This window comes from Herpailurus yagouaroundi, unplaced genomic scaffold (genome assembly GCF_014898765.1).
Source record: "Herpailurus yagouaroundi ecotype Mexico unplaced genomic scaffold, PumYag 141, whole genome shotgun sequence".
NCBI classification, from domain to species: Eukaryota; Metazoa; Chordata; class Mammalia; order Carnivora; family Felidae; genus Herpailurus; species Herpailurus yagouaroundi.
Window position 1 is genome coordinate 4,021,869 of NW_024412396.1, and position 12,636 is coordinate 4,034,504.

Below are 12,636 nucleotides of genomic sequence, written 5' to 3' on the forward strand. Positions count from 1 at the left end.
ACCTACTACAGGAGCCAGCACTTCTTCAGCGTGCATCCCCTTAAGTTTCTGCATCACACATGATGAAAAGACTTAGAGTTCCCCATAAGAAGGGCATAGGAATAAGAAAGTCTTAGCCACGTAACTGAAACAGAGAAATAGCTTCGCTAAAGAGGACTCAGACAACCACCACCACTGCCAAGGTCAGTGAGGGAGTCATCGTGTGAAGAGAACACCTTCGCTCAACACCAGACATTCACTCACCCGATTAGGATCGATGCCATTAACCTGGCGAAGCTGCTCAAGCATCCACTGTGACCTCCGCACGAATGACGTGGAGCCTTCAAACTGTTTGACCTTCGTGATGGACGCCTGTGTGGGTTTCTTGTTTGTCACTGCCGAGAGAAACCACTCAGATTAGTGGGTGTGCAGGTTGGTTGGTTTTCATCTTAGATTTACATGTGTACACACACAAAAACACACAGAATATGAATACATGTGCCTTTTATTTTCTGAGAGAGAGAGAGAAAGTGAGGGGGGAGAGGGGCAGAGGGAGAGAGAGAATCTCAAGCAGGCTCCTTGCTCAGCGCAGAGCCCGATGTGGGGCCTGATCCCACGACCCTGGGTTCATGACCTGAGCTGAGATCAAAAGTCAGACATGCAACTGACAGCTACCCAAGAGCCCCTGAATACATATGCCTCTGATGAGGGGTGAACTCAAAAGAAACAGAAGTTCTAGTCTCTACTCTCAAGCGACTGCAGAATAATTATAATTTTAAGGGCTGCTTCATTTCTGTCTTCATTCATTCAAACTGAACACGCCTCAATCAGGTAACACCGGGCACTTTTAGTGGAGGCTACAAGAACATGGTGACCAACTGCACGGAAAGAAGCATACAGGGTTGACAGGTGTCAGGGAGAGGTCACTAGGAAAGGCTGGATTTTAAAGGAAGTGGATGTTACTGGCTCCCCTAGTGAACTGCAATGTATATACCTAGCGTGGTATTTGAATGTAAATATACCGGGCTCCCATGGTAAGAGAGGAAATATTTAAAACATTATTTGGCTTTAAAATATTGTCCAGTTTGAATCTAGCTTGCATCTCTTTATGCCTGCGTTTGGCATTCACATACCCGCCTGCCCCACATTCCTGAGGCCTCCACACCTGCAGGACCGAGACAGTTCCTCCTTCCAGCCTTAGTCAATTCTTCCTTTGCCCCTTCCATGCCGAGAATGGACAGCGTCACCTCTCAGACGGAGGTCAAGCACCGGCCGCTAGGAGAGAGAGTCACTCTGGATATTTCCACATCTGCTTATTTCGTGACTTAGAGCCTCAAGGGTGGAGACGTAATTGAGTGTTATAAAAGGGCTTAACGTAAAAGCTCCTCCTGAGGCCTGGCTGTACGAGTTGTAAAATTTAACAGAAACGATGCTAGTAAGGGAACTAGGAGAAGTGGAAAGTACTACTTGTCATGAATGCAATCCTAGGACGACTGTGCAGCAGTGGCACATTCTTTCTTTGTTTCAAACAGCCCTGCAGATCCTGTATTTCCATATAACCCTGCGGATGGTCATTGGATGGCAAAAAGAATCCTTGAGGGATGAAGGACAGCAGGCATCTACTGTGGTCACGGTTCCTGGTAAGAAGGACCCTTCTTCACGCACACTAGAGTTCAGGGCAGTTGCAGTATCTGCGGGCATTAAAGCAGGAACCCAGGGACCAAGAGCGGAATGAGATGTGGGCATCTTGCCTTTACGTTTGGCAAGAACTGCATGGTTCCAGGACTAAAGACCTGTTTTTATGACCTTGGTACAATCTTTCCCCTTTGCTCCAAACCAGGATTTAGCAAACACTTAAAAAACAATTTCAAATAATGCTTAGGTTTATTACCCATTATTTCAGTTATATTTGGCTAAAAGCTTCTGAACATTTCATACCAATTACGTTTACTTTCATGGTTAAAAAGTCATCATCCCCTTAACACCCGTGATCAGAGGAAATTTTACAGTCTTCTGTTCACACACAGTCTGCCTGGCTTACAGCTCCACGAATAAGTCTGTTAAGTCCTCTTAGGAATAATCATTCCCCGAACTAAATTCAGGCAATAGTATCAGTCTGCCCAGGGCTCTGTCTATCCGTTTATTTTGTGTGCCTCCTATGGGATCTAATAGGTCTCTCTGATAGCCATGCCCTGCTCTTCAGTTTTCATGTTAGAGGAAACAAGACACCTGGAATACATGCAGGTCCTAAAATGTGCTTAAAAGATTAAAGAATACGTTTCAATAACAGGAAAACACGGGTTCCTGTATTAGACACACACCCCTAAACACACAAAGAGGATTTCCTCCTTTGTTTATGTAAATCACACGACATTTAGGCATCCTGGGAAACATGAGGGTTTCCCTTCTAACTTTAAAGTTGTTATGCACTCCTATTTTTACTTCTGGTCCATTTATTTCCAAGTGGTTTACAGCATTATAAAAACTCAAACACAATGCAGGGTCCCTGTAATTACTGGCATGTTGAGGATTGACATTTTAGAAAAAGCAAGTTCCATTGGAAGTCTGTCACTGAAATGAGAAGGGCAGGAACCCCACCCACATGACAAATGCCCCACAGAAATGCTAACAGAGATCCCGCTACAGAGCGATCATTTTTCTTTTTTTTAAAAAAAAAATTTTTTTTTTAACGTTTTTTTATTTATTTTTTTGGGACAGAGAGAGACAGAGCATGAACGGGGGAGGGGCATAGAGAGAGGGAGACACAGAATCAGAAACAGGGTCCAGGCTCTGAGCCATCAGCCCAGAGCCCGACGCGGGGCTCGAACTCACGGACCGCAAGATCGTGACCTGGCTGAAGTCGGACGCTTAACCGACTGCGCCACCCAGGCGCCCCATGAGCGATCATTTTTCATGGAGGCAGTTACAACTCCAACCACTGCTGCCTTGTTCTCCCTATTAGCTTATTCTTTGCCCAGTTCTTGGAATCTTGGTAGTTTTCCTGGGCACTGAGCCCGGTTTAGTTTAATTTTTGTTTATTGTTATTATCTCCAACATCCCAGTTTCTATTTTGAAGCAGGTGCCTTAAAATTATATTATTATATACACATTATGTGGAGTTAAATAAAGACTTTCCCCTTCGGAAATCAAAACAACTGCACAAAGACACCACTGCCAGACTTTCTGAGTTCTGTGTTTGATGGAGCCATGTTTAACCCTTTCATTGCTTTGGTGTCTTCAGGGTCCGCAGCTGGTAAAACAAATATGCTGGTCAAATTCTGGAAGTCTAGTGAAAAAAAGTCATCTATCTTCTCCTTCCAAAGGACAAGTGATTGATAGCATACCCTGGATCAGTAATATCGGAGTGCCCTATGGCCAACTACCCCAATACAGTAGACTCTGCATTCATTATTTTGAAGAATTTTAAAGGGCAGATAACCAGGGCACTTCTATCATGCCTTCAACATTCATGGGGAAAAGGAAAACATATAGGCATTTAAAGAGGTAGGGTGAGGGGTGCCTGGGTGGCTCAATCGGTTAAGCATCTGACTTTAGCTCAGGTCATGATCTCACGGTTCCTGAGTTTGAGCCCAGTGTCGGGCTCTGTGCTGACAGCTCGGAGCCTGGAGCCTGTTTCGGATTCTGTGTCTCCCTCTCTCTCTGCCCCTCCCCCACTTGTGCTCTGTCTCTGTCTCTCAAAAATAAATAAAACGTTGAAAAAAAAATTAAAGGGGTAGGGTGAGCATGACACTCCCAGGTAAGACCACCCAGAATCACCCTGGCCCTCTACTCCAACGTGCACCAGAATCATCTGGGAGTTTTTACAACAAATAACACCAAACCACGTGAATCAGAATCTCTGGAGGTGTGGCCTGGCACCCACATTTTGAATTTCCTCAGGTGATTCTGAGGCACTGTGACTGCTGAGTCCACTGTGGTGTATGAACTGATTTCACAAATATTTATGGAACATGTATCAAGATGGGAGGCACAGAAATAAGTTTTGTGGGCAATTCAAAGATTGAATAAGATATGGTTCTGAGTCAAGAACGTGGGCGGTGGGAGGGTTGTTAAAAATGATGCAAACAGTGCTAATGCATAACCAGAGTCACCTGAGGTGTTGGGGAGGGAGGGGGCTTTAAGGACCAAGGCAGAGCTGGGGGAGGTCAAGCAGGCTTCATGAAGCTGCCAATATTCCAGGTAATAGACCATTAGCCCTCGCCTGGACTTCTATGATTTCTCCCAAACTGGTTCCTCTGGCCAGATTGGCCATTCAAATTTAAAATATGGAAGACTGAGCCATCTTTTAAAATCTCCTCAGTGGCGTCCCAAAACATTCTGAATAAAACCCAAGGCCCTCACCGTGACCTGCAAGGCCCTAGATGATCTGGCCCTTGAGTACCTCCCTGTTCTTATTTCCTTCCACTCTCCTTTCTGTCCACTAGGCTCCAGCCATCTTTTGCTCCTGGGGAACTACAACCCCTTTCTATGCTTTGCAAATGCTGTTCCCTTCATAGGAATGCTCCGTCCTTTTTTTTTTTTTTTTTTTTAATTTTTTTTTTTTCAACATTTATTTATTTTTGGGACAGAGAGAGATAGAGCATGAACTGGGGAGGGGCAGAGAGAGAGGGAGACACAGAATCGGAAACAGGCTCCAGGCTCCGAGCCATCAGCCCAGAGCCTGACGCGGGGCTCGAACTCACGGACTGCGAGATCGTGACCTGGCTGAAGTCGGACGCTTAACCGACTGCGCCACCCAGGCGCCCCCCCCCTTTTTTTTTTTTTAATGGTTGTCTCTTGTTTGCCATTTGGATTTCAGCTTACATGCCAACCCCATAGAGAAAACTTGTGTGATCGTTGATCTGTGTAGGCTCCCTCGCCATGTTATTTCTGTCACTGAACTCTGTTCACTGCAAAACAGGTTCATTTTGAACCTGGATAAAATACTCAAAATTTGCCTCTCTGGCATGTTTGTAAAGCATAAAAACCAGGCTGCTATGATGTGCATCTGGTCCTAAAACATGTAAGAGGTGGATACATCCCCACATGGATCTTTGTGGTTTGTGAGGTAGGATCCTATGAATTGACATAATCACAAGTGACATTTTTCCCAGCAATTAAAATTTCTAAAACTCTTTTTTAAATACAGCCTCTGGTTTTTTCTCTTGTGCTTGACAACAGCTCTGTGACAGAGGCAGGGTTACTGTATTATCACCCATTGTATTTATAGACAAGGAAACTGAGGCATGGAAAGCACTGACTTGCCAAAGCAATACTGTTAATCAATGGGAAGACTGCAACTTGCACAATAAGCTTAGGGTCCACTGCTCTTTGCACTGTAGCCTTTTGCTGCAATGTCAAATGCCACATTTTATTGCATGTGGGATGCTCATTAAGTTAAGGACTAACTGAATTTTTTGTTCTAATAAGGATACTACTGTTGTGATTTTGACAGTATTCTGAACTGTTATTTCCTTAACATCTCCCTTTAGATAAACGGCTTTTTCCTTGAATAAGTTAATGAGAAACAAAATACATGAAAGCCGTAAATAGGTACATAGCTCTGCCTACGTTAAATAGAAAATAATGTAAAAAATACAGTTAAAACATAAATGCTATTAATTTCAACTTAGAGAGTTGTCAGGGGAAGGTCTGGCATTTGAGGTCCACTCTAAGGTAAAATGGTGATTAGCGAGTGTAGACAGGTGTTAAAGACAATCAAAACATAGATGTTCCCCACACTTTGGAGTTATCCAGGCCTAATGCTGCTTTTTCACTCCCTCCCACTCCTGTCACCCACTGCTTTCTACTGGTGACAGAGGAAAATAGAAGCATGGGGCCAACCAAACTCAAGTCCTTCTGCTACCAGCTCAGATAAAAAGAATGTGGTTCTCATGGGGGCACATCTCTTCATTAGCCTTCATGTAAACTTTATTTACATCTCAGCTGTAGTTAAGAAGCAGTGATAGGGATGCTTGGGTGGCTCAGTCAGTTAAGCATCCAACTCTGGCTCAGGTCATGATCTCACAGTTCATGGGTTCAAGCCCTGCATTTGTGCTGACAGCTTGGAGCCTGAAGCCTGCTTTGGATTCTATGTCTCCCTCTCTCTCTGCCCCTCCCCTGCTTGTGCTTGGTCTCACTCTTTCAAAAATAAATATTATAAAAAAACAAAACTAAACTAAAAAACACCAGTGATAGAAACTATTATGCCTGTAATATCATTAGCATCACCACTCAAGTGGTGAAATCTCTCTCTCTCATGAGCTAACTGGCTGAAAAAAGGTCTTTTAGAGAATGGCCCTTCCATGAAAGATGGTACAACTATAAAATAAGACGCTTAGCTACAGTCAGAGAGTAGAAACCACCCAGCCTTGCTTCTGCCCAATCAGAAAATTCTATTTATTTGCCAATAGCAAAGCACTTTCTTAGATAAAATCTGGTCTTATGGTTAAGTCAGGAATTGGTGGAGGTAGGGACAAAGACTGATGGAGGAAAGGAAAGACAGAATTGCAAGTTACTTGCTTTTTATGCAAAACAGCAGACGATGCACGGTCTGCCAGTGATTAACAGGCTGATCCTTCATTTCAAGGTCCAATGGTTGAAAGACTTTCTAAGGAGTTACATCTTTCCCTTACAATCTCCTTATTCATATCGCATCACTTCTCAGTCAGTCCAAACAGGAAAATCAATTTTGTTTTTAAGATACAAAATATCTAGGGGCGCCTGGGTGGCGCAGTCGGTTAGGTGTCCGACTTCAGCCAGGTCACGATCTCGCGGTCCGTGAGTTCGAGCCCCGCGTCAGGCTCTGGGCTGATGGCTCGGAGCCTGGAGCCTGTTTCGGATTCTGTGTCTCCCTCTCTCTCTGCCCCTCCCCCGTTCATGCTCTGTCTCTCTCTGTCCCAAAAATAAATAAAAAAACGTTGAAAAAAAAGATACAAAATATCTAGCATCGGTCTTAAAACATTAATTTATGGGGTGGCCGGGTGGCTCAGTTGGTTAAGCGTCCGACTTCGGCTCAGGTCATGATCTCGCGGTCCATGAGTTCGAGCCCCATGTTGGGCTCTGTGCTGACAGCTCAGAGCCTGGAGCCTGTTTCGGATTCTGTGTCTCCCTCTCTCTCTGACCCTCCCCCGTTCATACTCTGTCTCTCTCTGTCTCAAAAATAAATAAACATTAAAAAAAAAAAACAACAATAAAACACATTAATTTAAAGGAAACAAATAATCATCATATCAACAAAATTATTACTCGTCACCTCTAGATCTGCTACCATTTCATGTTCATAGGTGGTTTTTCCTAACATGTGCACAAACATTTCTTATACACATTAAACTCAAACTGAATCACCTTATAATTTTACGTGGCCATTTCTATGAAAAAGAAGACGCTGAAGATACATCTATCTATAATATAGTTTGACATTGAGGCTAGGTAGCTAAACTGCAGAGTTTACCATAATGAGGTGCCTAAAATACCTTAGTTTCATCATGCTGCCTCCTACCATGACTTTACCATTAAGTGAAGGTCAGTGCTTTGTGGTATGCCTTAGCTCTCTGCTCTGCTGTGGTCTAATGGCCAGACATTTTGATTTCAACAAAACCGTTGATGAGAAACAATTTCGAGTAAGGAATAAAAGGGATATCCACATAGAATCTTAGCAGGGCTGCTCTTTGTCAGAGGTGGCTGACATGAAAGGGGGGAAAAAAAGAGACGAAATCCTGTGAAATGTGGTTCAGGAAGTAAAAGCAAGATTGAGCACACCTTCTGGAGGCTGATGTGGTAAAGAAATGGGCTAACAGACTGAGGTGAGAAATGATTATTTGCAACTAGTTTCCTTAATGCTCTCCCAATACTCTAATAATGTCTGATGATTCGAGGTGGATTTTGCAGTATCTGTGGGCAAGTAAGTATCAGGTCTGAGGCTGCGTCAGCAACTTTATCTGGTGAGACTGCTGAGTGTTTACAAAGCTTAGGAGCAAGAATATGAAGATTGTTACCTCAAATATTTTCAGAACAGGGGAACATCATCGCTGCTACAGTTAGGGGGAAATGGAGCATGGCGCGCTCCACACAGGGCTGATCGTTGGCTTCCCAAGTATTTCTCAAAGCGTGTTATCATTTGGGACGTAGTAAATGTTCAGAATCAACAGGCTCTGACCAGACCAACTCATGAAATGGCCAAGTTTGTCTTTGGGGCCCTATCCCTCTCCTCCCTATCCCAGGTCCTTGGGGCCCTCTGGCCAGATTCCTGATAGGATCCAAACAGGCCTGAGAAGGTCTTCGTGAATCTGCATGTTTTCAGGAGACACTTTTAATCCAAGTGACAACTGCAACAAAAACAGTGGCATTCAGTCTTCAGCACCAAGCCCTGGGAAAGCACGTAGGGATGGGTGGTTTTTAACAGTCCTGCTCCACTAACCCTAAAGGGGAGGGGAGGGGAAGGGAGAATCAGTACACTGAGCTTTGAGGTTTGTTCTCAAAGGCAGACTTCCTTAGTCTCTAGTAGCGATAATCACAAAGAAAGAAGAAGTTTTCCACACAAAAGATTCCTTATTTGGTATCACTAGTTCCAAGGCCTGTGCCTTACATCACATTCTCCCCTCGGAACTGGAGAAGGAAGAGGTGATTGAAAGCCTAGGAAATTTTTCCAAAGGGATACTGAAAAAGGAACTGTTTACATGGGAAACTTTTCTTGCACAGGAATTTGGAGAAACCCTTCAGTAGAAGGAGGAGAATAAGAAACATTTTGCATCAAGCATCCCTTAGGAAGGTTACAGCACCATATGGAGAGCAGCTAACAACTTACACGTTAATAGAGCAAGTAACCCCCCTACACCAACTCTGCAGGGAAGTACTACCTGGTTTCAGTATTTCCAAACTACCGACAAGCAGATGGGCTTACTTTTGGAACACGCAACTTCAATGTCACATATCAGTATGAGACCTCATTAGTATTTCTAAAACCTAGTCCCTTCTAATTTTAATCTTCTTTACCCTGCTCATCATTTTGGTTTTTTTACTTGTAAAAACATGTATATTTTTATTTGGAAAGGCTATTCTACTTTTCAGGTCAACGACAGGTGGAGGTGCACCGCAGGTAGTCCTAGGTTGTTACACCTTTAGCTTGGAATCAGAAAGCTTAATCCCCATAAGGCTTGAGTTCCCCACTGCAAGACCAGTACTGTCCCCTCCACACTGGCACCATGATGTCTTCTGTATTACAAATTGACATACAAAGTGCTAATTTATGGAAGCATGCATAAATGAAGGAGTGAACAAACGGATGGATCCTCAACAAAAGGAGGAACGGTTCCTAAGCCCACCAGAAACCACGACTAAACCACAAATGTATTTCAGGTTCAAATGTTCTGTTTCAAGATCAAACCACAGTTTTAAGGGATTTGACTGTTTTCTTACTAGAAAAGAGGAGAATCCTGAGGACTAGGGAGAATGGAGAGAATGGTAAAAACCAAGAAACAGAAATATCAGGACACTGGAAGGAGATAAATTGTGGGGGAGAACTTCTTAGGAAATTTCTTTTCCTTCAATCCTTATTCTAGCAGCATCTCTTATAAGCAATTCTGTTTGCTTCAGCCTCCCTGAAAACACAATTTTGGGCTGGAGATTCAGCAATCCAAGATTTCCCATTGTGCCTGATTTTTTAGCTTCCTGAGACTATTCTCCATAGACTTGAGGAGGAAATCAATTTGCATGCATTTTGGGTAAAGGGTAAACATGCAATGAATTATACAACCCGGCTGGTATTAGTTATTGCAACTTCATGCCTTATGTGGAAAGGGTATATAGCACGTCTGACTTATGTAGTGTAACTATGAAACAAACAGGCCCAAGCCAAGAACACAGATGCTTACAGCAGTGAGAACCGTGGTGGTTCTGAAGAGATTAAAAAATCCAACCCTTTGCCCTATACCATGCAATGCAACAACAGTCTTATTCTGTTCTTACTTCCTCCATTCTGGAAACAGATACAAACCTCATTTTTGATCTATTCTTAGGAGAGATTTCCAAACAGAGGCTCTGAAGACAAAGGCATCAAAGGAGCAGCACCTGACTCAAGAACGAATTTAATTACTCCACAAGAAGCTCATGGGCTGGGAATAAAAACTTGAAACAGAGATTCCTTTAATGTTACGCTTTCCCTGCCATTTTCCATTATATACTGAAAAGTACAAGCCATGTAGCAACTCTCTGCAGGGAAATGTCATACCTGGTAGAAATTCAATACTTATTTTCTTGCAAGGGGGGTTGCTAAAGACCCTCCTTCCAGTGAGGAAGGAGGGAGTCATTTCTGCAGCCTTTACATCCCTGCCCCTGAGCAGCTCACTCACCATTATATGAGGGAAGGGCCTGGTGCCATGGTCCCTGACACTGTGCACCCACTGCTGGGCACGGTCCTTCAATATGAGTAGTCATTCTAAAAGAACCATGGAAGGATGTTATGCAGATAGGGATCACCTTCGATGTGAGAAGGCTACTCTCTCACAAATGAGAATTTCTGTCTGCCTTGAAGGAGGCAGAGTAACAGAGAATTTTCTAATGGATCAGGTATTAAACATATAATATCACTAGGTGTTTGGAAAAATCAAAGCTGTTATCACTTAGCCAACACAGGCTGCCAAATATAATTACAACTGTCAGTCAGGGACAGACTTACCTGCTCTGTTTTCCTTCCTCTTCACCACCACCACTATTTACCTGATACTTTTAATAATACATTTTAAATGAGGGTGTGCATCACTGAACATCTAAAAAAAAGTGAATGATGTCACTAAGAACTTGCCCCCTTCACTCTTTACTGTGTTAAATGGAGGAATAAAATCTACATGTTCTGGGTAAAACGAATGTCATTTTGCATTAGTGGAAATGATCTACAGTTAAAATGAACTGAATGTATTTTGGCAAACTCTCGGCAGTACCTACTAACACTAAACATGCAATATTCTATGACCCAGAAATTCTACTCCTGTGTCTACACAGCAGAAACGAGTGGTGCTCTGTCCAAATAGACAAAATAAGTGTCACAATGAAAGACAGTGATCCTTGAGAGACGGGAAATGAATGAGGTGAGCCTCACGATCACCCTAGTTTATTGCTTTGCGAGTTTCTTCCAGGTTGTGGTGCAAGGGGGAGGAGCCTAGGCAGAGACTGGCAGATTCTGTGAGTTGAGTGACAGTGCTGAGAGTCTGGAGAGACCAAAGGGCTAAAATTCTCAGGACAGAGTAATGAAGAAGAGAGAATTACACGCAAAGAGGACACTGGAGATCTGCAGAGATTCGGCCTTGGGTAGTTAGCTGAGTATGTCTTCCAACGTGTATGTAAGGAAATGACTGGAGGCCAGAGAAGGAACCATTCAAAGTGAATAGAGGAAAGAGTGCCCCAGCTCAAATAGGCTTTGGGAAGAGTTTCCTGCCTGTTTCTACCAACCAGACTGGAAAAGTGATCGAAAAGAGTGAAAATCACTCTGAGTGGAAAAAAGAGAACAAAGTTGTGGAGAACTTACACTACCTGATCATAAGACTCATTACTGGATTAACTAATCCAGACATCGTGGGACTGGTGTCAAGACAGAGAGCTCAGAAAAACACCTGCATAAATGGGTAATTGATTTTCACAAAAAGTACAAAGGCAAGACACTAGAGAGACAAAAGTAACTTCAACAAATATTTCTGGAACAAACGGACATCCACAGGCTAAAAAATGGAACTTCGGCTCCTACTTTGTACCATATATAAAAGTACGTCAAAGTGGAGCACAGACCTACATGTAAAAGCTTACAACTATAAAACTTTTAGAAGGAAACACAGAAGAAAATCTTTGTGACCTTGGGTTAGGCAAGGCATCTTAGCTATGGCACTAAAAGCACAATTCATGAAAGAACAAATTAGGTAGGACCAAAATTTAAGGCTTCTGCTCTTCAAGAGAATGAAAAGACAGGCACAAATTGGGAGGAAATATTTGCAAATCTCCATCTGAAAAAGGACTTCTATTTTCATCACTTTATATTTTTAAAACTCTTAAAACTCAAGAAAACACCTAGTTTTTTAAAAAAAAAAGTGTAGAAGATTTGAACACTTCATTAGAGAAGATGTGGATGGGAAAAAAACACACATGAAAAGATGTTCAATGCTATTAGTCATCAGGGAAATGGGAGACTGAAACCATTATGAGGTATCCTGACACAGCTCTCAGAAAGGCTAACATTACAAAGACTGACCCCTACCATGTACTCACTTGTGCACAAATATTCACAGCAGCTTTATTGGTAAGAGGCAAAAACTGGTAACAATCCGAAGGTCCATCTCAAAATTACTATGCTGAGTGAAAGGCAGACCAAAAAAGAGTACATACTATACGTTGGCACTTACATAAATTTCTAGGAGATGTAAACTCATGCGTAGCACAGAAAGCAAATTAGTGCGTGCACGCAGACACGGAGGATGGGAATGTTGGGGGCCAGAGAGAGATTACAAAGGGCTGTGAGGGAATTTTTGCGGATGGTAGGCTCATTACTTTGGTTGTGGTGATTTCATGGGTATATATATGTAAAAACTTACCAACTGTGCCACTCAAATATGTAAAGATTCCTGCATGTCAATGATACCTCAATGAAATAAAGCTGTTAAAAAATTCACAAGC

At 42.8% G+C, this 12,636-nt stretch overlaps 1 protein-coding gene across 3 annotated transcripts in view; it reads right to left on the reverse strand.

Moving 5' to 3' along the window:
* Window positions 1–12,636, reverse strand: part of STXBP6 (syntaxin binding protein 6) — a 254,042-nt gene that overhangs the window by 53,276 nt on the left and 188,130 nt on the right. For all 3 annotated transcript variants that reach the window (XM_040476834.1, XM_040476833.1, XM_040476832.1), the window contains exon 3: window positions 244–374. In XM_040476834.1, coding sequence (XP_040332768.1) covers window positions 244–374 — 131 coding nt within the window. The remainder of the gene's footprint in view (window positions 1–243; window positions 375–12,636) is intronic.